Source organism: Sorghum bicolor, chromosome 5 (assembly GCF_000003195.3).
Source record: "Sorghum bicolor cultivar BTx623 chromosome 5, Sorghum_bicolor_NCBIv3, whole genome shotgun sequence".
Classification (NCBI taxonomy): domain Eukaryota; kingdom Viridiplantae; phylum Streptophyta; class Magnoliopsida; order Poales; family Poaceae; genus Sorghum; species Sorghum bicolor.
Window position 1 is genome coordinate 70,718,454 of NC_012874.2, and position 26,694 is coordinate 70,745,147.

Consider the following 26,694-nt stretch of genomic DNA (forward strand, 5'->3'; position numbering starts at 1 on the left):
GGGATATACACCGCCTCATTGTATGGTTTAATAGTTTAGACTCGATCGGTTGTAAGCCTAGATTCCTATACCCCCTCTCAGAATATAAGACATATTATGATTTTATGTGGTCTTTATAAACATATATTGACGTATAATTTCTCTGATAATATACATGATTTATAGGAACAAAAGTTTTAGAGTTAAAAAATATTTTAAAATATAAATCTAATGAAACTACCTTTACAGTATAATATTCTTATACACTTAGGCTAATTATTGGTAAAAAATAAAGTTTTAATTTTGAAATACATGCATTTCTTATATTTCACTATGAAGGAAGTAGTATGTTCTTCCACAATTTGGCAATGTACAGACAGGTTCATTCGTATATAGTAATGGTACAAACGTTTGGACGCCCCTCTCTTCTTGTACCAATCTGGCCTACATACTCAGGCCTGATCAGTCGCTAGTCTCCCGGTCAGTCAATATGTAACAACGAAACACAACTATCTATTTTTTATAAATATAAACAAAAAGGTCAGTTTTCTATCAAGACTTTAGGATTGTGATATATATATATATATATATATATATATATATATATATATAGTTGCAACGTGTACATATAGGGCCATCTGAGTTCGGTATTAGCGAAATTGTCTTGTTGTTTTCATCAAAAAAGAAGTGTCCTGTTGTTGCTTGGTGTTTTGCTTGCACAGTGGTTGTTCTGGCGATCGAGAGGCTTGGTGTACTGCTGCTCGTGGATGAGCAGTACAAGGCTCACATGCGTTTTGCACAGGGCCAAGTCATCAACACACGAGTCTGTGGTTTACGCCCTCCATTTGGACATGCATTCACACAGTAGCTAGTATATATGCATACGGTTTCCATGAATTTTCTCGACCCTAGAAGAAAACAAGCGTATCAGTTGCTTGTACATACATTCTTCAATTATATTAGTACAGCAGAACGATCGAAGAAGGAGCCCTCACGTTCGCCGATAGGGACTACAAATTATGAGATCATCGGATTTCATCAAGATCTAATGGTTTAAATAACCAAATATGATTAAATTGAACGGTAAAGGGGATGAGTGAAATAAAAAAGGAGGGGAGTTGATGTAAAGTGAGAAACCAATGACGACTTTTTTAAATGATAGCAGTATATATATATATATAGTTTGTGCAAGTGATTGTAGTTGGAAAAAAGACATCGTGCACGATTATAGCCAAACAAATACAAGAAATGTTTTTGCACAAGAGGTCTAATGTTTACAAAATTATAACTCTTGTGTAGCAAATATTTCTCTTGACATGTAAGGCGTTCATCTCAGCAGTCCACTATCATACCAGACTATCTATATATTTCTCTTGATATGCAAGACGATAACCTCAGTTGTCCATTAACGTTTGTCACTATCAATTTCTTTTCACATGCAAGGTATCCATCTCAATAGTCGTAGCCACGGTGCGTCCAAAGCAAAAGTGCTAATTGGTGCGCTAATTTTTTGGACAAGCCTTTAATAAGTAGTCGTAGCCAACTAACTAGTTAGCCAAACCTTATTTAGTTTGATCTAATTTTTAGCCTAACAAGAAATTAGCCCTAGTTCATGCAAATAAGGTGCATAGTTAGCTAGTAATGATGCCATTGAAATGACCAAGGATAATGCCCCATTGCCCAATTTCATTGAGATCGAGGACGTTAATTAACAATCACATGTAAGTAAACATAGATGTGGCTTTGTTAAAAAAATCTTTGAGCATACAAGTCAGTATAGTCAATGTTAAGATGCCTAGTCTGGGCGCCTATTTATACAGCCACCCTCATGGGCAGATTGGCCAGACAGACCTTAACTTCTGCTTTGAAAAAACGAGCATGAAACACCTTGTAGTAGTAGTAGTAGCCACCCCACGGGTGCTGTGGTTTCTTCTTTCTCCTGCACTATTGATATTTTCCCACTCCAACCTAGTTTTGCCAGTGTCCACAGCTGCTGTCTCCTCCACCATGGCCTCACCACCCACACCGGCTCCGCCATTGCCCGATCGTCGTTGCCCTAGCAAGTGCGGCACAGTAGACATTCCATACCCATTTGGCATTAGCGCAGATTGCGCTTGGCCAGGTGGGGGTAACTTCACCATTGATTGCAACCAAAGTTTTAACCCTCCAAGGCCTTACACTAACGGCAACGTGGAGATTACAAGCATCTCTGTGGAGACCGGGGAGATGCATGTCTACGCAATTGTAGCGTCTGTGTGCTACAACTCATCCAATACCACGGATTTCGACCAAGGGTCCATCGGCTGGTATCTTCTCCCGCCGTTATTGATCTCGCCTACCGAAAACGTCTTCACCGCCATTGGCTGTGCTGCACTGGCGTTGCTGGAAGGTGGTTCCGATTGGAACTACTTCACTGGCTGCATCAGCTACTGCGCAAGCTTGAACGATTCGGCTCAAGACGGAGATCGTTGTACGGGGCATGGCTGCTGCCAGACCTCAATCCTGGGCAACCTTAGCACCATAGAGGTTGGTTGGTCAACGACCGATAACAACACCGCTGGCAATAGTTTTGCGTGGGAGTACAGCCCCTGTAAACATGCCTTCGTGGCGCAGAAAGATTGGTACGTATATGTATAGATATATATATATAATATCTAGGGTTCTAATAAGTATATATGCATCGTTTGCTCATTCCGTCGGAAAACTTTATAACTGAGATCGAGTTGATTCAGGTACAAATTCAGCCGGCAAGACCTCAGTGGTAAGGGAAAGGACAGCTTCAGCAGTCGAGTCGGAGAAAGAAGTGCCCCGTTGGTTCTTGATTGGGCCATCAGGGGTAATGGATCTTGCAAGATGGAGCTGGACACCAGTGGGGTGTCACTGTCAGGTAAACTGACAGCCCCCGCCTGTGCAAGCGCACACAGCTACTGCCAAGACCTCAACGACACACGAGGGGGTGGCTACCTATGCAAGTGCTCAAACGGATACATGGGCAATCCATACATCATCAACGGTTGCACAAGTCAGTATATAGATCTTGACCCGATGTCCCTTATACTAGTCCATCAAGCTCTCGCACTGGGGCTAGGATGTTAGCGGTATATAAGTATTTCTTATTATTGTTTAGTGCCTCTAATCTAACTAATAAAAAACTCGGAATAAATTGATTTTTCTGTTTTCTAACATAATTGGCATAATATAATCTATTTTTTCATCCATCACTACACCATAGATGATTTGCAGGGGCAGCTAAAAACCATTTGTAGCAACGGTTTGGTTAGCTGCTCCTATAAATCAATTTTCTAGAAATCATGAAATCGGACGAAAAAATATGATTTTTTTAATCTAGGGAGGTCCACTGGTCAACCACCTGCCCGCTCATCGAAGTCAGAAGTCACTTGGGGATACGAACCTATGACCTCGGCCTCACACGCTCACTTATCTAACCACTGCACCACACATTGGCAACCATATTAGATTTTTCTTTCCCCACATATTATTATAAACTGAGTTTTAATTGATTGTTTGAGGCTCGAAACAAATTCAAATAAAATTTTGTGAACTACAAAGTTGTATACTTTTTGAGAACTATAACTTTCATTTTGATTGTTTTTTATGTGACTTTGTTTGAACAATTAAAAATTTGAATCTAAAAAAATGACTATTTAAACATACATTCTGAACCAGTAAATCATTTTGACTGAAAAGGTCATCAATAACAAAGTGGTAGAGCTACTCAAGACCTACAACTTTTTTTAGGTTATTTGTTCATGTGACAAAGTTATATTAACATTATTCACAAAATTTATATATTTCTCATATGGTTTTACGAACTAACAGAGAGATATGTTATTTTTTTGAACAATGTTACTATCACTTTGTCGGATGAAGAAACGGCAAAAGCAAAAGTTATAGATCTTGATCAGTTCTATAACTTTTATGTTCATGATTTTCAGATAAAATTATTTACTACCTCAAAATATTGTTTCAATATTTTAAAGAAATAAATGATTTTAAATGAAAAAATTATAAACAATAGAGTTCTAGACCTTTTCAAAATTTACAACTTTTATTTTGGTCATTTATCTGTCCGAGGTGATTTCAAAATTTAAATTTTTTATACTTAACTTTTAATATAAGCCGAACCTTACAAAATCGAGCCGCCCCTATAAATAGGGTCTATTTGTTGGAGCGGCTTAGAACACCAGCATCGTCCCCTACAAATGGATTTATGGGTCGACTCGTTTGTAAACTATTTGTAGAGGTGACTCAAATAGAAAAAAAAGATGTTGTTACAAATACTCTCTGTAGTAGTGAATAACCATGGTTTTTCCATTTCAAGGCACGTGTGTATATCTTGAATATGCAATTATTAGCTGCGTGGAGTGGTTTCTGTTGCATGCCAAAATCTTATGACATCCACAATTTAAACTTTGATTTTTTAAATTTCAAAATGGAGATTTCAAGCCGTTGTTCTTTTTCGATCGATGATCATTTGAGAAATTTAAAAAAGTATGATTTTTAAAATCATTAATCTTAATGCATAGTTTTTTAGCCCTAAATAATTTTAAATGAAAGAGTAATCAACTGCTAAGTTGTAGATCTTTTCCGAACCAATACCGCAATGTAGAGACTAATGTATCCATCCGACATCACCTGAAAAATGAAAAAAAATTAATATCAAATTATTTGTAGTGGCATTAGGTTAAGAGAACAATAGTAAAAATGCATTTTTGCTTGTTGTTTTCTTAATTCTACTTCCAGTAGAAATTATCCCGGCAATAGAGACTTAAGATGAATTTATACTGGTGCTTCATAGCGTGGGCCTAGAGTTTCATTTTTACTGGCGACTATACATTATGAATCTTCAGTTAAAAAATTACAACAATCAACAAAATCAATTCACACTAGCAAATAAAAAAATCTGGATTTTGAGAATTTTCTTGTATGTTCCGTGAACTGACTGATACTATTTTAAATTATTATACAGATATCAATGAGTGTACTGAAGTTAGACAACAATCAAACAGTACAAGGTATGGCCCTTGTGGCCCCAATAGCACATGCAAGGATACAGACGGTGATTATATTTGCAAATGCAAATTCAACCACAAAGGAGATGGTAAAAGTGCAGAGGGATGTGATCATTATGTATTTTCTCCATATGCTATAGCTGCCATAGGTGAGATCCACTAAATGATACGCTCCTTTATCTCCTCAATTACAGTTTGGTGAGAGTTTGGTACAATCACGTAGTGAATGGAAGATTTCTTTTTTTTGTTGCTATGTTTATTTCCAAAAAACATATATTAATGTATTGAAAACATAGTTATTAGAACCGCGCCAACTGGGGTTCGATAGTTTTGGACTGGATGAATTGGACTAGTCCAATGTAATGATGTACAATAAATGATTAACATCATATATAGTTGATCACATATACAAATAAGATGATAAATAACTAAATCATATAATTTTTGCTAGTATAAAGTCAACATCTAATACTAGAAGCACTCTGAAATATAAATCTGAAAACGTTTGTTTTATGTGCAGCAATAGCTGTTGCCATCATTCTAGCATGCTTTGCGGGTTTTCTGCTTCAGAAAAGAAAACGCAGGAAACTTTCTGACAAAAATGGTCGTAGAATACTGGAGGGTCATGGCGTAACCATGTACTCTGAAAGGGAACTGAACAAAATCACAAACGAGCGCAAATTATTTCTTGGAGAAGGGAAGTATGGCAAAGTGTATGAGGGTAGAATCGACGGCAAACCATCGCAACTGGTTGCAGTTAAATACTCCGTGGTGCAGCGCAACTGGCTAAAGGCCATCCAACAATTGGCGCAGCAGGAGCAGGATGATGATGGTGCATTTGTCAACGAGATCAAGTTCCAGTTTAGGATCAGGCATATAAATGTGGTCAAACTGATTGGGTGCTGTTTAGAGACAAAAATTCCCATATTGGTCTACGAGTTGGTCTCCAATGGAAGCTTAGAAAAAAGGCTCCATGATGGTGACAAGCGGTTTACTCTTTCACTGCTGAAGCGCCTAGACATTGCTATTGGTTCCGCCGAAGCTCTCTCCCACATCCACTCCCATGGTGATCACGTCCATGGCGATGTCAAGCCCGCCAACATCCTCCTTGATGATGACCTCAATCCGAAGGTGTCTGACTTTGGTTCGTCCAAGCTCCTGTCAGTCAACAGGTATGCTATGGCCGTGGCTGGTGATACGAGATACATAGACCCAGTATATATGAAGACACGCCGTTTCACAGTGAAGAGCGATGTTTACAGCTTCGGTGTGGTGCTTCTGGAGCTCATTACGGGGAAAACAGCCCTGTATGATGGGAATACAAGTCTGCCCTTGGCCTTCGGCAAGTGCTTCAAGGACGAGGGTAGCGGAAGGAAGATGTATGATATAGAAGTTTTCTCAGGTGATGGTGCTCAGTTTCAACGTAACATGCAGTGCCTCGACATGATCGGTACGCTGGCTGTTAGATGTCTCGAGCAAGACGTAGACGTACGAGAGACCAACCATGGCAGAGGTTGTTGAGGAGCTTAAGCAGGTGAAGGCAATGGCCTGCGAAGGCTCATCATCCTCTGAGGCGAGTTGAAGGGTTGGCATCCAGAAGACTGGAAGAGATGCTTGAATTATGGTCAGCACTTGAGCCTAGCAAATGTTATAAGCTTTATCATGTATCCATATCCACGTCCAACATTATACTCCGTACCCGTCCAGTTACAATTTACCACTCCGTGTGAGTTATATATGCACAATGCATGCGTACTTAGTGAATAACTTCGTGTGCATTTGTTCTAGTGAAACTTTTTATTAAGCTGCGTGGAATTGTATATTTGTCTCACAATAACATGTATGTCAGGGAGTGATCTATATTTGTTCTAGTAACTTTACAGCTGCCTGTACAAATTCATTCTGTCGAACGAGACAGTAATGTATATCTGTTATCTTACTACCTAACTGGACAAAGAAAACACAATGTCCTAAGTTTAGTTTAAATAGGCTCCAAAGCTACCACAGTAGTATATATATAGTAGCAAACAATAAACGACTTTGAATGAAACCAATTGTGCGTTGGAAAAAAAGAAACGACTTCCCCCCTGGCCTTGCACAGCCACTTCGCTGGCCGAGGGACGTCTGTCCATGATATCATACAGGTGTTTTTTTTTTTTCTTCTGGAACAGCTGAGATCACATAATTTCAGAGCTATTGGAGAGCGTGGCCTCATTGCGTATGAATGCACGATGATGTTACTGAGCGGTCGGCAATGATAGCAGACGGTGTATGATGTTCCTGCCGTAGCCTCATTGCTCTCCTTGATGAACAGCATGTGCCACTAACCGCACGTTGCAGTGGCCGGGAACTGCCACGACGGAGCTGGACCGTGGGTCCACAGACTCCGCCATGAACTCTGGCCGCGGCTCAGCCCACGCCAGAGCCAAAGAAGGCGAGGATCTGCAGCTCCGTTACGAACAACGGCTCCGGCATGTCCTACTCCTGCTCGTCAACCTTCATCTCATCCTCAGCGATGCCATAAATTCCAGCGGCTTATATTATTAACACAACACATCATAATTTGTTGCAATATTTACACTTGCAACCACAATTATATTTATCGTGGCCCTAACAGCTACCTCTCCCAATGGATCTTACGACTAACATGTACAACTCAGTAGTTTACATGTATTAAGAGTCACATATCTTAACAACTTATAGTCCATGTTGCAATAGAGCCTCCTATTGTGATTAAATTTGTGATGCTGTAAAAACAAGTGGTTCGATTAGGGTAAAACTTTTTTAGTGATTGAACAATTTGTGTTAAAGAAATGATCACAAGTGCAAAATCAATTTTCATGGCATTTTGCACTTGCTAAATAAGATAAAAAAGCTTCACTGATTTTGACACATACATGTAATGAAACTTTAGAAAAATCAAATGTACACAGCTTTCTTGACAATGGTTGACAAGATATCTTATGCCATATAAAAATAATATCGTAAATTGTGTGTATACATAGCTCCACAACAATACGCAGGAGGAGAACCTAGTATACTTTATTTTGCGGTAGATTACCACAAAATAACCACAGTAAATGAATTACTGGCCTGCTTATTTATATCCTCAATCTATCTTACAAAATATATAATGGTAAAAAAATTTCACTCAATGCGAGACCAGATGTGTGCCGATTAATCAAAACGGGATGTTAGTGTTGATAACTGCGCCAGGCTTCAATCCAACAGGGAAAATCTCATCCCTGTTGCGGTAGCCACCACCCTTCACAGCAAAGCGGACGGAGAGGGGTCCCTTGAGCGGTGCCTTGCTGTCTTGTGTAAAGGTCTTGGCTGGTGACTCCTTCATGTCGTCCAAAAATTCCGCGGCGCCCTTTTCTCTGATGGCCAGCTCATGGATGGGGAGGTTGGCGACAAGGACTAGGTGGGTGTACGTGGGGGTAGTGCCCTTGCCGACCGTCAAGGTCACACTGTTGCCGCACAATCCAACAGCAAACAATGCTGCCAGCGCTGCCATTGCGAGCAGGAAGGAGGACGAGGATGCCATTGGTGACCTAATAACTCAGTAGGAGTAACTTACCCTATTTCCTGATGGATTGAGAGGGTGGGAGGGAGGGATATGTGCGGTGATTGTTGTTGCGGATTATTACATCAGCTGGCTGCTTATTTATGGGCTGTGTCGGCAAGAAAATTAGGCATGGACATACGACATGCCACCAAGATCTCAGCCCGGCCGGCTTGTTTGTTGACGAATACTTGTTCAATTGCCCCAAATAGATGTGTGCTCAGTAGTCCAGCTTGTCTTCCTTTCAGGCAAAAGAAGCGCAGGACATGCAGATCTGTCATGAAGCACTGGCCATCCGACCCGTATCTTTTTCTCTAGTACTATTTTCAGTAAAATACAGAAAAAGTCACACCGTGACCTACTTAAACAAATATAGTACTCTTTATACCTTCAAATATAAGAGTTTACATATTCAAAATTTGTTATCTTTGACCACTATTATTAGTCTAATCTACTGTAAAAATTCTGGACCAAACAATGAGGACCAGATATGGCCATGTAACCAGTTAATCCACAAACCGTTGGATCTAGTAAAAGCATAATATGGACCATGGTGAGGCCCCTTCAGTCACTATGCTTGATCTCCATCTACTCAGCTAAACTGCAGGATCAAGTTGAAGAGGTATATGCCATGAAACCAACCGTCTAGTAGTTGCATAGGATAATAATTCCAAGATGTGACTAGAGCTATCTTTAGTGTGGTCATGATAGTTGTTGAACACCCCTAACATGAAATGTGCCTTGTAAAATGAACATGTACAACGAGTATCCAAATAGGGTTAAATAGTACGTAGTGGTTCCGGCTTCTCTTGTTGTCTGGGTGATTTGAGGGATCATGACGCTATTGCTCGTATATACTATATTTGGTGCAGACTACCGGACTAGCGATCATTCCTGTCAGCCGAAAACCGTCAGGAATATACACAAAACTGTCAGTATTTAATTCGACCGACTGGAATTATCTCTAGTCTGGTAGTGAGCACCACCATGATTGTAGGACTCCATAAAATATGGTTCAAATATATAACATTTTTAAAAATAAATGATTATTGTAACAGCTGTACGAAAGCTTCGTCCCATGAATGTGATTTTTCTGCTTGATGAGTGTAGAAGTGAAAGACTATCGATATACATATTATGGGAATACCCCTTGAGACTTTATGTGTATATTTGTGCAGTGGCGGACTCAGGCCCTGGGTTGCCCATGCTGCATGCTGCCCGTGTCATTGACCGAAAAAACAATGGTAAATCATCTAAACAATGAAATATTAAGACTCTAATTTCTATAGTTGTGGAACTTTCATGTGTTATTAGCCAAGATCCTAGTGTCATCTTGGATCCACCCCTGTTCGTGCGAAAGCAGATTATTCACTACTGCATAGAATGTTTCTAGAGACGCCAAGGAAGCCTCTATATAAGTGGCTAGAAATAATTAAATACAACTATGCAAATATGATTTCCAGTGAAAGCTCTGAATCTATACACCCTTAGAAATACAATCGCAGATTTCACACATCTCATAAAAGAAAAGCAAGCATCATTTTTCGTGAATTTGAAAAGCCCCGCCAGCCAGTCACAACTCACTAGTAAGAACAGACTTTCGGTTTTAGGCTTCAGTCTCAGCGGTCACTTTTAGACCGGGGACTACAGAAAGTATTAGTCCAGGTTGGAGCTTCCAATTGGGACTAAAGTCCCCCCTGCCAACAGATAGAGCAGAGGGCTTTTTCAGCGTAGACATTTAGTTCCGATTTGTAGTTCAAATCGGGACTAAATGTCGCCTTCCAATCCTGGGTGGTCCAACAAAATGGGACCAAAGTTTTTATCTCGGTTTGTGGCTCCAACCGAGACTAGTGGTTGATCCATCGGTCCAGGTAGGCTCTACCATCCAGGACGAAACCGTCCCCACTATATATATCCGCTTCCACTATCCCCCAACCCGAGACAGTTTCAATTCTTCAGTCTTTTGCTTGTGTGCATGTTCACCTGTTGTTCTTGTTTGGGGGAGCAAGTTCTTACTCCAGGCCGCCGGCTTCATCATTACCTTGATTTCATCAATTCCTAAATGCACCCATGCCTGTTTTATTATTGTGGAGCCTCCTTCACATACGGTCCATCGGAACCGTAAATGGTATCATCGTCATCCTCACCATCATATCCTTTGTTCTCGTCTGCTTTGGAAGGAGCAATCCCTAGCTGTTGAACCCTCCCTGTCATTGTGGACATTTGCTTTTCCACACTCTCAGTGTGATGACTGACGCTTCTGATCTCATTGCTTATTATGGTTACCTATTGTAGCATGAAATCCTTCAGCTCCCGCAAATAACATTTCAATGCAAGCTCATTGGCAGGCATGGTTAGTTACAAAACAAAACTCCCTATGTACACTGAACTTATAGTACTGATCATATGGTAGTTCTAATTGGCATGAGGAAGCTACTTATTGCATTAAATCATCTGCAAAAAAACTCTAGTCAATTTGGATATAATTGTATAATGTGAATGCAAAATTTTAAATTGAGAGAATACTGAATTTTAATGTGAACTCATATGTCCTATGCAAACTCGGCTTCTTCACAAACAAGGATTAATTACTAGCTAGCTAAAAATTAGCTCTATACATCTGGAACAGCTGGACTAATTTGTTAGATATATAAGTGATCAAAGGGATCATGACATACTGCTGTGTAAGTTATTTTGTCTTTTTATTTTCCCTTTTTTATTAACTTTAATTATATTTTCCTCTATAACCAATGCAAGAATTGCCGGTTGGGTTGCTTTCCCATCTATATCTTTATACACATATATAGCAAAACACCACGAGACGTTTTGTCTCTTCGTATGGTCTCATTTGGCTGCACACAATTAGATCTGAATCCACATAGTTTGGGAGGGATTGAGGTGGAAGTTAGTTTAAATTCCACCTCAATCCCTTTCAAACCAGGTGTATTTGTGTGCAGCCAAACAAGACCTAAGGTATTCACATCATTCTCCACTAACTGACCTCACTAGATGTTCTATCTCATGTAAGGTATCCGCATCATTCCCAACTAGATGTCCTAGTAACTAGCATTCCTTTCATGCAAGCTTTATATCTCTTTTCTTGGAGATCCTGTACACTGACGCACAGACATAGGAAGGGACCCCGCCCTCCGTTGGCCTCACCGAACCTCCACCGGTGCTGCGGCATGCAAGCTAGCCGTGCGAAAGCCGCCCTCCTCGCTGTCCTTGCGGTGGCCACGCCGATGTGTACATCGTCAGCTGGAAAGAGGACCTCTTTGTGCACAAGTTAGAGAGTGGCTGCTACTAGCCTACTACATCGTTGGCACGCTCGTGGAGAAGCTCCACAAGTTGCTTGTCGAGTAGAGTAATGGATCTTGGAGAGCATGGCCTCATTGCACATGAATGCACATGTTGCTGAGCGGTCGGACTATAGTGGATGGCGTACGATCTTCCGAACCATAGCCTCATTGCTCTCCATGATGAAAGCGCGTGCCACGAACCGCACGTCACAGTGGCCGAGAACTCGTATGAAGGAGCTGGACCGTGCGTCCACAAACTCCGCCACGAACTCTGGCTGCGGCGCAGCCTGCACCAGAGCCAAAGTAGGCGAGAATCTGCAGCTCTCACAACCAGATTTTTCAATTTCTATTAGTAGTGTGGGGTTCTCCTAGTGTTTTAGCATTCAAAATTTAGTATAAACTTTCCCTAGTAAATACCACCTAGTGAGGATTCCCTAGTGTTTTGACTAGTGATAGTGTTTTATTACTAACTAAAAATACTAGGAGAACTCCACCATTTTGTTAGTGTCTGTTACGAACCACACGGCCCCGGCATGCCCTCCTCATGCTTGTCAACGTTCATTACATCCTCAGCGATGCCATGAATTCCAGCGGCTTATTAATTAACACAACGCATCATAATTTGTTGCAATATTTACACTTACTTGCAACCACAATAATATTTATCATGGCCCTAACAGCTACCTCTCCCAACGGATCTTACGACTGACATGTACAACTCAGTAGTTTAGATGTATTAAGACCCACGTATCACAACAACTTATAGTCCATGTTACAAAAGATCCTCCTATTGCAATTAAATTTGTGATGCTGTGAAAACAAGTGTTTGGATTAGGGTAAAACTTTTATAGTGATTGCATAATGTGTGTTAAATAAAAGATCACAAGTACAAATTCAGTTTTCCGGACATTTTGGACTTGCTAAAGAAGATAAAAAAGCTTCACTGATTTTGACACAAACATGTAATGAAACTTTAGAAAAATCATATATACACAGCTGTCTTGACAATGATTGACTCGATATCTTATGCCATATAAAAATAATATCGTAAAGTGTGTGTATACATAGCTCCACAACAATATGCAGGAGGAGAAGCTAGTATACTTTATTTTGCGGTAGATTACCACAAAATAACCACAGTAAATGAATTACTGGCCTGCTTATTTATATCCTCAATCTATCTTACAGAATATATAATGGTAAAAAAATTTCACTCAATGCGAGACCAGATGTGTGCCGATTACTCAATACGGGATGTTAGTGTTGATAACTGCGCCAGGCTTCAATCCAACAGGGAAAATCTCATCCCTGTTGCGGTAGCCACCACCCTTCACAGCAAAGCGGACGGAGAGGGGTCCCTTGAGTGGTGCCTTGCTGTCTTGTGTAAAGGTCTTGGCTGGTGACTCCTTCATGTCATCCAAAAATTCCGCGGCGCCCTTTTCTCTGATGGCCAGCTCATGGATGGGGAGGTTGGCGACAAGGACTAGGTGGGTGTACGTGGGGGTAGTGCCCTTGCCGACCGTCAAGGTCACACTGTTGCCGCACAATCCAACAGCAAACAATGCTGCCAGCGCTGCCATGGCCAGCAGGAAGGAGGACGAGGATGCCATTGGTGACCTAATAACTCAGTAGGAGTAACTTACCATATTTCCTGATGGATCGAGAGGGTGGGAGGTAGGGATATGTGTGGTGATTGTTGTTGCGGATTATTACATCAGCTGGCTGCGTATTTATGGGCTGTGTAGGCAAGAAGACATGCCACAAAGATCTCTGCCTGGCCGGCTTGTTTGTTGACGAATACTTGTTCAATTGCCACAAATAGATGTGTGTTCAGTAGTCCAGCTTGTCTTGCTTTCAGGCAAAAGAAGCGCAGGACATGCAGATCTCTCATAAAGCATTGGCCATGCAACCCCCACATCGTGACACCGTGACCTACTATTTTGAGTAAAATACAGAAAAAGTCACACCGTGACCTACTTAAACAAATTTAATACTCTTTATACCTTCAAATATAAGAGATTACATATTCAAAATTTGTTATGTTTGACCACTATTATTAGTCTAATCTACTGTTAGAATTCAGGACCAAACAGTGTGGACATGAGAGTTGTTTAACATCTCTAACATGAAATCCGCCTTGTAAGATGAACATGAACAACGTGTATCCAAATAGGGTTAAATAGTACGTAGTGGTGACCGGCTTCTCTTGATGTCTGGGTGATTTTGAGGGATCATGACGCTATTACTCGTATTTACTATATTTGGTGCAGCGCCACCACGATTGTAGGACTCCATAAAATAAGGTTCAAATATATAACATTTTAAAAATAAATGATTATCGTAACAGCTGTACGAAAGCTTCGTCGTCCCTTGAATGTGATTTTTCTGCTCGATGAGTGTAGAAGTGAAAGACTATCGATATACATATTATGGGAATACCCCTTCAGACTTTATGTGTATATTTGAGCACAGTGGCGGACTCAGGCCCCGGGTGCCCGTGCTGCATGCAGCCCGTGTCGTTGACCGAAAAACCACTGGTAAATCATCTAAACAATGAAATATTAAGAGTCTAAATTCTATAGTTGTGGAAATTTCATGTGTTATTAGCCCGGATCCTAGTGTGATCTTGGATCCACCCCTGTTCGTGCGGAAAGCAGATTATTCACTAAAGCGTAGACTGTTTCTAGAGACGGCAAGGAAGGCTCTATATAAGTGGCTTGCAATAAAATACAACTATGCAAATCTGATTTCCAGCCAAAGCTCAGAATCTATACACCCTTAGAAATACAATCGCAGATTTCACAAATCTCATGAAAGAAAAGCAAGCATCATTTTTCGTAAATCTGAAAAGTCCCGCCAGCCAATCACAACTCACTAGTACAGAACAGACTTTCGGTTTTAGGTTTCAGTCCCGGTCACTTTTAGACCCGAGACTAAAGAAAGTATTAGTCCTGGTTGGAGCTTCCATCTCATACTAAAGTCCCCTGCCAACAGATAGAGCAGCGGGCTTTTTCAGCATAGACATTTAGTTCTGATTTGTGGATCAAAACGGGACTAAATGCCGCCTTCCAATCCTGGGTGGTTCGAAATAATGGAACCAAAGGTTTTTATCTCGGTTTGTGGCTTCAACCGGGACTAGAGGTTGATCCATCGGTTCTAGTAGGCTCATCTAGGACTAAACTGTCCCCACTATATATAGCCGCTTCCACAGTCCCCAACCCGAGACAGTTTCAATTCTTGAGTCTTTTGCCTGTGTGCATGTTCACCGGTTGTTCTTGCTTGGGGGAGCAAGTTCTTACTCCAGGCCGCCGGCTTCAGCATTACCTTGATTTCATCGATTCCTAAATGCACCCATGCCTGTTTTATTATTGTGGAGCCTCCTTCACATATGGTTGGCATTGGTCTGCCTCTCATCAACAAAACCATCAGAACCGTAAATGGTATCATCGTCATCCTCACCATCATATCCTTTGTTCTCGTCTGCTTTCGAAGGAGCAACCCTCCTAGCTGTTGAACCCTCCCTGTCATTGTGGACATTTGCTTTTCCACTCTCAATTTGGTGGCTGACGCTTCTGATCTCATTGCTTATTACGGTCACCAGTTGTAGAATGAAAACCTTCAGCTCCTGCAAATAACATTTCAATGCAGGCTCGTTGGTAGGCATGGTTACTTACAAAACAAAACTCCCTATGTACACTGAACTTCTAGTAGTGATCATATGGTAGTTCTAATTGGCATGAGGAAGCTGCTTATTGCATTAAATCATCTGCAAAAAAGCTAGTCAATTTGGATATAATTTTATAATGTGAATGTGAAATTTTAAATTGAGAGAACACTGAATTTTAATGTGAACTCGTATGTTCTATGCAAATTTATATACGTTCATTTAATGCAAACCCATGGGTTTTATAATTTGTGGGTGTAATTAGTTAGTGGATTGAAATGGTTTGGGTTAAAACTATTGAAACGTGGAGTGGGGTAGAGTACAAGGACTAATTACTAGTTAGCTAAAAATTAGCTCTAGTACATCTAAACAGGTGGACTATTTTACATAAGTCATCAAATGGATCATGACATACTGCTGCGTAAGTTATTTTGTCTTTTTTATTTTCCCTTTTTTATTATCTTTAATTATATTTGCCTCTATAACCAATGCAAGCATTGCCGGTTGGGTTGCTTTCCCATCTATATCTTTATACACATATATAGCAAAACACCACGAGCCGTTTTGTCTCTTCTTATGGGCTCATTTGGCTGCACACAAATTGATCCGAATCCACGTAGTTTGGGAGGGATTGAGGTGGAAGTTAGTTTAAATTCCACCTCAATCCCATTCAAACCGGGTGTATTTGTGTGCAGCCAAACAAAACCTAAGGTATTCACATCATTCTCCACTAACTGACCTCACTAGATGTTCTATTTCTTCATGCAATGTATCGACATCATTCCCAACTATATGTCCCAGTAACTAGCATTCCTTTTATGCAAGCTTTCTATCTCTTTACCTGGAGATCATGTACGCCGATGCACAGACGACATAGGAAGGGACCCTGCCCTCCCGTTGGCCCCATCGAACCTCCAACGGTGCTGCGGCACGCAAGCTAGCCGCGCGAACGCCGCCCTCCTCGCTGTCCTCACGGCGGCCACGCCGATGTGTACATCGTCAGCTGGAAGAGGACCTCTTTGTGCACAAGCTGGAGAGTGGCTGCTACTAGCCTACTACATCGTCGGCATGCTCGTTGAGAAGTTCCACAAGTTGCTTGTCGAGTAGAGTAATGGATCTTGGACAGCATGGCCTCATTGCGCATGAATGCACGATGTCGCTGAGTGGTCGGAACTCTAGTGGATGGCGTACAATCTTCCGGAGCGTAGCCTCATTTCTCTCCTTGACGAACGGCGCGTGCCACGAACCGCATGTCGTAGTGGCCGGGAACTTGCATGAAGGAGCTGGACCGTGCGTCCACAGACTCCGCCACGAACTCCGGCTGTGTCGTAGCCTGCACCAGAGCCAAAGTAGGCGAGAATCTGCAGCTCTGTTACGACCCACACGGTCCCGGCATATCCTCCTCATGATTGTCAACGTTCATTGCATCCTCAGCAATACCATGAATTCCAGCGGCTTATTATTAACACAACGCATCATAATTTGTTGCAATATTTACACTTACTTGCAACCACAATTATATTTATCATGGCCCTAACAGCTACCTCTCCCAACAGATCTACAACTGACATGTACAACTCAGTAGTTTAGATGTATTAAGAGCCACGTATAGCAATAACTTATAGTCCATGTTACAATAGATCCTCCTATTCCGATTAAATTTGTGGTGCTGAGAAAACAAGTGTTTGGATTATTAGGGTAAAACTTTTGTTGTGATTGAATAATTTGTGTTAAATAAAAGATCACAAGTACAAATTCAATTTTCATGACATTTTGGACTTGCTAAAGAAGATAAAAAAGCCTCACTGATTTTGACACAAACATGTAATGAAACTTTAGAAAAATCATATATACACAGCTGCCTTGACAATGGTTGACTAGATATCTTGTGCCATATAAAAATAATATCGTCAATTGTGTGTATACATAGCTCCACAACAATATGCAGGAGGAGAACCTAGTATACTTTATTTTGCGGTAGATTACCACAAAATAACCACAGTAAATGAATTACTGGCCTGCTTATTTATATCCTCAATCTATATTACAAATTATATAATGGTCAAATAAATTCACTCAATGCAAGACCAGATGTGCCGATTACTCAAAACGGGATATTGGTGTTGATAACTGCGCCAGGCTTCAATCCAACAGGGAAAATCTCATCCCTGTTGCGGTAGCCGCCACCCTTCACAGCAAAGCGGACGGAGAGGGGTCCCTTGAGCGGTGCCTTGCTGTCTTGTGTAAAGGTCTTGGCTGGTGACTCCTTCATGTCGTCCAAAAATTCCGCGGCGCCCTTTTCTCTGATGGCCAGCTCATGGATGGGGAGGTTGGCGACAAGGACTAGGTGGGTATATGTAGGGGTAGTGCCCTTGCCGACCGTCAAGGTCACTGTGTTGCCGCACAATCCAACTGCAAACAATGCAGCCAGCGCGACGAGGATGCCATTGGTGACCTAACAACTTAGTAGGAGTAACTGATCCTGTTTCCTATGGATCGAGAGAGCGGGAGAGAGGGATATGTGTGGTGATTGTTGTTGCGGATTGCAGCAGCTGGCTGCGTATTTATTGGCGGCGCTTAACCTAACAATCCTAAGCTGCTCCCCGAGCGGTCGTACCGTCCACGTCATCCGGCGGGCCCGCCTCAACGCTTCCCTCAGTCTTAAATAAAAAAAAAAAGAGGAAACAAGGCTCCGTGCACTTTACTTCGTCTTCCTCTTCTTGCCGTCGCTTCCTCTTCTCCTTTTCTTCGCTGTTCCTGCGTCTCTTTCGCTACGAATCCGGCCTGCTTCCCTGTCCTTGGTGCGCGCTGCAGGTGGCGTGTGGATCCAGGGCGAGCGGTGCGCACGCTCCCCCCGTGGCTTTGCCATCTACACGGCGCCCGTCACCGCCGCCGTTGGCTGAGCCCGCCGCCCGTGTCCGCCAGCTTTTGCTGCCGCTGGCTACCTTCCTTGAAGATCTACGCCGGTGCAACTTGGATCTACGGTAACCATAGTCCTTCATCGACTCCATATTCTTCGTGGCCGTGTACTGACGGGATAGTTAGGGTTAGGGTAAATTGTGTTAGGGTAAGTTCTGATTGAATGCCGTGTTACCAGGTTTTCTGCACACAAAAGTTTCAACTTTACCGAATTTGGTGCTACTCAGATCTTCTAGCTATAACGGTAAGGAACGGTACGAATCCTTTTTTTTTTGGGCATCAGCTGTTAACTGCAAATGTGTGCTGACATTGTACCTGTTGAGTTCTCAAGTTTCCCTTGGAGAGTTTCCCTTGGAACGGTAACAACGGCGGATTGCTACATGCTTGCTGCCTTCCGATAAATTGAGTATGTTTCTATGCCCCTTTTACTCTTAACATTAGCTTTGTTTAGTTGTTGTGTTTGTTATTCTTCTATGTATTTTCTAAATGTATTCATAGTTGCTATTTTAAAACTGTATACTGATATTGTTATCCAATTTTTTTTTTATTTACAAATTTTACCTTTACAAACATTCAGTAAAAAAAAGAAAAAAAAAGGGACCGTCCGCACAAAGAGAAGCATTTTTTTCTCGGACATACATCTTCGGCAAGCAGTACTGAAAAAAAAAGGGAAGATTAAATTTACATGGTTGCATCATTTGTACCTTAGCTTTTAAATAATCTGCCCTCTTCAAGTTCTAACAAAAGTGCCTGCTTTAGTGGCCTTACCCTATTAGTAATCTAGCCTCATAATTAACATGCTTTTTATACAATTATCTTACATATCTGCCCTCTTCAAGTTATAACAGAAGTGCCTGCTTTAGTGGCCTTACCCTGTTAGTAATCTAGCCTCATAATTAACATGTTTGTTATACAATTATCTTACATATCTACTCTACAAGTTCTAGCTTATCGTTGTCATCTTCCTTTAGTTTCAATTATAAATGAAATTGGCTACGATGGTACAGTAATTAGGGGTATAGAGATTGAATTACCTTTACTTTTCCACACTGATGTGCCTCGGCGCTTTTTCTTTTGGTCTACCCAAAACTTAATGTCTCCACATGCATATGAAGACGCAGCTTTTCAAGCAATAAATTTCCTTCAGAATTTGTATGGTTTCACCATCCATGATTATAGCTATCAGGTAATTGTGCAGCATCGTCACTTAATGCGTCAGCTATTTTCACTTGCAAACCAAGGTGCCCAGTTAGCACGTATGGTTATAGGCACAACACATAATGAAATTTCAGACAGTACACAGGTGCTGCATGTTGCTGAACAGTTAATTCAGGAGTTAGACTCCATCATAAATCCTGGTTAATATATACCTAAATAATCAGACAGTACACATTGCTGAACAATTAATTCAGGAGTTAGACTCCATCATAAATCCTGCTTAATATACACCTAAATAATGGTGTCACTGATTCCCTTCTTTATATTTCTTGCTGTTATTCTTGCCTTTTTTCGAGTGCCTTTAATTACGCTTTTATTTCTTGATTTGTTATTCATGGTAAGGTTAGTGAACAAAAAAAAACAATGTTTTTTTTTCTACTATTTTCCCCTGCTCTTGATGAATTTATATAGTTCCACGGTTATCCATCGCGATGGATACGCGGCCACCAACTACTACGACTGTTCCATGTACGTTTTTGGTGATTTCTTTGTGCCATTGTCTACATTTACAAGAAACATGTTTTAATATCTTGTATCTGCGTTCATTGCAACTTTGTCATTACAGCGCCTGCTGCAGCGTCGGTCTTCGACGCTACGGCAACAGCTGCCTGTGATCTAGCCATCACACACTGTATGGTTCTTTTCCTTTTAATTTTTAGTCTATGGTTTGGAATCTGTCCATCTATCTTAGGTTGCCTTTCTTCCTGATCTTATGTTGTCCAATGTTATGCCCAGATAACTTAGAACAGCCTTGTTTTACTCAAAATCTTCATTTCCCGCATCTTTGGCCTACAATAGAGAATTTCAGCTGCCTAGATTCCACCACAACAGGTAATAGGCTGCTGTATACATTATCCATATCTATACAAATATTAGCACATGTTCCTATCTTAATACGTTCAATACACTTAGTTTGACCGTATTTTTTTTGTACTGTTGTAGCAACTTTATTGCCATCTATACCATCGCCTCTTCCTCCATTTACCCTACCGTTTTGTCTTCCATTGAATGCCAACAACGTTTTCGATCGGCATGCCATCACAAGTCCTCAGTCTACTCAGGCTCGACTAAATCGGAAAAGAAAACTTGACCAGCGAAAACTTGCTCGCACAGGTGAAAGAAAAGGAACCATGGACTCCTAACATATGTTTACTATCTATGTAATATCTTTAGTCTAATACCTTTTGTAACTAATCAGGAAGCCTCCATATGAACACTACGACTCTTAGGTGTGGACAGTTCGATGAAGCATACGTAGATGCACTCAAAGGTTGGCTCTTAGGGAATACTTCACCAACATATAAAGAAACCTAAACTTTACCAAAACCCTTCTTGTTTTTTTATTGTTTGCCCAATCGATAATCTATTCAATTCTTTGCTAAAACAGACCTGCTTCCTTTGCAGCGTCTCATCCGGGAAGATCATATTATGGCCCACCACAATATTGTTGCCCCTATTGCCAAGCTGTTTTTTGGCCACGCGAAGGCATCAAAAGAGGCTCATCACGCCATTTGAGACAGCCAAAATACAACAATTGCTGCAAAGGTGGTAAAATTGTTATACCACCGTTCCTACCCCGTCCAGAGCCCTTAGCTTCATTATCAAGATTTGATGGAGATGCGAGGTGTAGTAGATTCATGAAAAATATACGCCAGTACAATTGCCTGTTTGCTTTCACTTCCATGGGAGCAAATATAGATCGTTCCATGAATGACGGCCGTGGTCCTCCCGTGTTCAAAATTAGTGGTCAAGTCCACCATCGGATAGGTTCCTTGTTGCCACAGCAAGGCACACCTCCAAAGTTTATACAGTTGTATATATATGACACATCTAATGAAATCAGTAATAGGTTAGAGGCCTTAGATTATGCAGAAGCGTCAGAAGGAAACTTAGATACCTCTATTGTGCAGGCTTTGATAAGTATGTTAGATGAGCACAACCCATTTGTTAAACAGTTTAGGATTGCCAGGGATAGGTTGCAAGAACATGGTGACGAGGAATTTGTTATTAGAATTGTGGGGCCAAGAGAAGGAGATCCACCACAGTATAGTTTACCAACTACTAACCATCTAGCAATGCTGGTTGTTGGTGATTTCACGGTTGACGCATATCAGCGAGACATAGTCATAGAAACACATGCTGGTGAACTTAAGCAGATATCTGCTCTTCATCCTGCTTTCATGCCATTGCAGTATCCTTTATTATTTCCATTTGGTGAACGAGGTTACCAGGTTGGTGTACCATATGAAGGTACGGAGTCTACAAGCACCAACACACGAACTAAGGTCACTATGCAAGACTACTACCGCTACATGCTACACTACAGAAAGAACCAACCAAATCCATACCTTAGTTATGGTGCTTTGTCTAGCCAAATAAAGGTTGATGCTAGGGCTTGCATTGATGAGAATAGACTTTTTTACATCCTTGATCATCAAAAGGATATACGGATGGAAAGTATACAAGGGATTACGGATGCAATTAGTCGTGGCTGTACACAAGGCAGTGAAATGGGCCAAATGACTGTGCTTCCTGCATCTTTTACTGGAGGTAGACGGTACATGATGCAAAATTATCATGATGCAATCGCCATATGTAGAGAATACGGACCTCCAGATTTTTTTGTGACTTTTACGTGCAATCCAAAATGGCCAGAGATAACTGAAGGCATAATGGATGCTGGTCAACGCTCAACTGACAGATCAGATATAGTTGTTAGAGTCTTCAACATGAAACTTGAGGAACTATTACATGATTTGCGTCATGGTACTGTATTTGGTCCATGTATGGCAGGTGTGTTTAGTTGCCTACTATATTTATTCCAAAACTTTGAGAACTTCTTTTGGTATCTTATGGTGCTGCATGTTCCTTTTTTAGATTCATGCCACCAACATCTGAATCATTCTTAATTTCTGCAGTTCTTCATACTGTGGAATTCCAAAAACGTGGTCTGCCTCATGCACATATCATTCTTTGGACTAAGATTGACACATCAGAGCCAACCCCATCTCTTATTGATTCCTTTATAAGTGCTGAGATACCTGATCCTGCTGTAGATCCATTGGGATATTGTCTTGTAGCTGAACATATGGTTCATGGTCCTTGCGGTAGACTAAACAATAGATGCCCTTGCATGAAGGATGGAAGATGTTCAAAGTTCTTCCCAAAAAATTACCATGAAGAAACATCTGTAGATCAAGATGGTTTTGCTGTCTACAGACGACGTTCAAATAATCTGTACATTTATAAAGGTGGCCATTGTCTTGATAATAGATGGGTCGTACCATATAATCTCAAACAATTGAAAAAATATCAAGCACATATCAATACAGAATGGTGCAACAAAACTATTTTTGTCAAATATCTTTTCAAATATGTCACCAAAGGTGCTGATTGTAGCAAAGATTATCTTCAGAGTGTCAGGAATGGTGAAGCTACACCTTATGACAAAGAAACAGAGACTATCAATGAAATTAAAGAGTACTTAGATTGCAGATATATCTGCGAGCAAGATGCATGCTGGCGCATATTAGGTTATGACATTCACAGACATTATCCAGCTGTTGAAAGAATGCCTGTTCATTTACCAAATGAGAACTTTATAACTTATAGTGCTCGAGCTAAGATGAAATCAATTGTAGAACAAGAATTCTTAAGGAAAACAATGCTTACTGAATGGTTCACCACTAACCAAGCACATATTTCAGCTAGAGAACTCACGTATCCTCAGTTTCCTGCTAAATGGAGGTGGGAAACTAAATCAAGATCATGGGAACGTCGTAAAGAAAATCGTCCAAAGATAGGCCGCCTGCATTATGTACATCCTTCTGCCGGTGAGAGGTATTATTTGAGGATGTTGTTGTTAACAGTAAAAGGATCCCTTAGTTTTAGTGATCTGCGAAAACACAACGGTATACAATACTCCACATTTAAGGAAGCCTGTAGATCCCGTGGACTTATTGGTGATGATCAGGAATGGTATGATGCTTTTGATGAGGCTGCAACTTGGGCCACATCATCTCATCTTCGTAGATTATTTGTTACCATGGTTCTCTTTTGTGAGGTTGGTGATGAATATGCATTTTTTGAAAAAGTTTGGAGGTTACTAGCTGATGACATCCAATATCAAGTTAGAGATATGGTAGGCAACACGTCTTACTGCATGTCTGACAATGATATTAGAGACAGTATTCTTGATGATCTGTCAGTATTATTTTCTAACAATGGTCGAAGTATTCGTGAATTCAACCTTCCTCAAAGAACTGTGCCTAACCCTTGCCCATCCGTCAACAGACTAATTATGGAAGAGCTGTCATACCCTTCTGATGAACTGTACAATGAAAACAATATAGTATGCTCTCTTAATTCTGGTCAGCTGAAAGCCTTCAATACTATAATAGATACAGTCCTCAATAATGAACCAGGCTTCTACTTTATATCTGGATATGGAGGAACAGGGAAAACCTATCTTTGGAACTGCATAGTTAACCACCTTCGTTCACGAAAAAAAATTGTCCTTACTGTTGCTTCATCTGGTGTTGCATCATTGCTATTACCAGGAGGCCGAACAGCCCATTCAAGATTTAATATCCCTTGTGATCTAGATGATAGCTCTGTTTGTAGTATCAGCAGAGGAACCATGATGGCAGAACTTATTGAGGCAACATCATTGATAATATGGGATGAGGCTTTAATGACTAATCGACGAGCTTTTGAGGCCTTAGATAGAACTCTTCGTGACATCCGGTCTGCCCACTATCCAGAAGCATCATCTATTCCATTTGGTGGGAAAGTTGTTGTTCTAGGTGGTGATGTCAGGCAAATATTGCCAGTTATTGAAGGTGGCACACGAGCACAGATCATTGGATCTGCTATATTTAATTCACATCTTTGGTCAGTTGTTAAAGTGTTACAGCTAACACAAAATATGCGGTTAACATCATGTCACTCTGATTCTACTGCAAGTGAGTGCCTTGCTGATTTCAGTCAGTGGATGCTGGATATTGGTGAAGGTAAGGTACCCGCTATAACTAGGGAAGGTGAAATTGAACCCTCATGGATTAAGATACCACCTGATTTACTTATTATGAACAGTCAAGACAAAATAGCTTCCATAGTTGAAGCAACTTATCCATATTTCTTACAGAACTACAGAAATGAGGTGTATTTAAAAGAACGAGCCATACTTACACCCACAAATGAATCATCTGATCATGTTAATAATTATATTGTCTCTTTGCTACCAGATGCTTCTAGGGAATATTTGAGCTGTGACAGCATATCCAAATCTACTGGCAGTCATGAATCTTATCAGTTACTATATCCTGTTGAATTTCTAAATTCTTTGAATGGCAACAATTTTCCGCAACATATTATAAATTTAAAAAAAGGTGTGCCCATTATGCTACTCCGAAATCTCAATCAGACAGAAGGACTTTGCAATGGTAGTAGACTTATTGTTACACACTTGGGTGAAAAGGTTATCGAGGCAACACTAATAACAGGAAATCATGCAGGCAAAAATGTATTGATACCTCGCATTACTTTGACTCTAAAATGTACTAGATATCCATTTGTGCTTGAGAGGCGACAGTTTCCCATCAAAGTTTGCTATGCGATGACAATCAATAAAAGTCAAGGCCAAACCCTTTCCTACGTAGGAGTCTATTTGAAAAGACCTGTATTTTCACATGGTCAACTTTATGTTGCGGTTTCCCGTGTTACTTCAAAGGAAGGCCTCAAAATCATTATCGAAGATGAAAAAGGGAACTGCACGGATGAAACAAGAAATGTTGTATATAATGAAGTTTTTACTGCTTTTACATCTGCACAGACTGTTTGACCACACATTGAAATAATATTTGGTGCACACAAATGGTTAGTCAATTGCCTGTCTGCATGTAAAATTTATCCTCTATACAATTGTACGTAATCATCTAATGTTTTTTTTCCCTGACTTTACCTGTGTAAAACAATTGATCTCAGTACATCTTGTTTTGACTTTTACCATGTTTAAACATGAATTCCCTGTTATAGATATTCCTTATTTATCAAAATTTAAATCAATACAGTATTTCGCAGATATCTTTGATTTTATTATGTTTTTACAATCATCAATTCATTCTAACATGTGCCACTTTCTGTGTGCAGGCACACATAATGCAGCGCCCTACACCACATAAGCTTTACTTATCAGACCTAACTCATGGACCAATAACAGAAAGTATCTGTGTACGTGTCATGAGGAAGTGGACCTATGATGGTAACGAAACTGGTGGCTCCATTCGCTACATAGGACTTGTGCTTGCAGATGAAAAGGTTATATTTATTTTTGGTCGATTTTCTTAATCAAGTATGAGTCTTGAAGATTAAAGTTACAACTATTAATATACTTATAATAACACCACCTTTCAAATTGTTCCAACTATACTTTTCTTTTTCAGACACATATTAACGTAATAGCTCTATCATCCCTTATGTTTCTAACTTTTACATTCTATGCAGGGAAATGCAATATATGGTCATATTATAGAGAGAGATGTTCACACCAAAGGACCTTTACTACAGCTTGACAGCACATATCTTATCAGAAAATTCTATGTCAAGACGTCAAAATCAACATATGTGCCGTTTGAAAAAAAATACATGATTGAATTTACTTCTTTCACAATTGTGACACCAGCTGAAAATCCACCAGACAGTTTCCCAAAATATGTCTACAATATTACTCCTTATTCTGAGATTAATCCTGTGTATCCATCGTCAACAAAATACATTGGTACTTTTTTTAGCCATTTCAAATGTTTACATCACACATGGTGAACGATCCTTCTCTGGTCCATGTATTACTCACCTAATAATCTTTATTTCTTATGTACAGATGTTTTGGGCATCGTCACTTCAGTTGACAATGTGGTTGATCAACGTGTCAAAAACAAAGAAAGAGTCATTCCAATGAGAGAGATTTTGATAAAAGATTTGAAGTAAGACTCCCACACAACAACAAAATATTCAAAA

The 26,694-nt window shown here is 40.5% G+C and overlaps 3 protein-coding genes across 3 annotated transcripts; 1 reads left to right on the top strand and 2 right to left on the bottom strand.

Annotated features, from left to right (window-relative positions):
- On the top strand, window positions 2,206-6,881 carry LOC8076327 (probable serine/threonine-protein kinase PBL28). The gene is given in 5 exon segments (XM_021462185.1): window positions 2,206-2,600; window positions 2,712-2,866; window positions 4,970-5,059; window positions 5,533-6,494; window positions 6,496-6,881. Coding segments are annotated over 5 exon segments (1,701 nt in total). The 3' UTR covers window positions 6,595-6,881.
- LOC8076328 (expansin-B11) lies at window positions 7,913-8,642 on the bottom strand. Its single transcript, XM_002451248.2, has one exon. It carries the CDS (start codon window positions 8,557-8,559, stop codon window positions 8,194-8,196), a length of 366 nt encoding a protein of 121 aa, XP_002451293.1. The 5' UTR covers window positions 8,560-8,642; the 3' UTR covers window positions 7,913-8,193.
- On the bottom strand, window positions 12,840-13,583 carry LOC8086006 (expansin-B11). Its single transcript, XM_002451249.2, has one exon. The coding sequence runs from the start codon at window positions 13,484-13,486 to the stop codon at window positions 13,121-13,123; it is 366 nt and encodes a 121-aa protein (XP_002451294.1). The 5' UTR covers window positions 13,487-13,583; the 3' UTR covers window positions 12,840-13,120.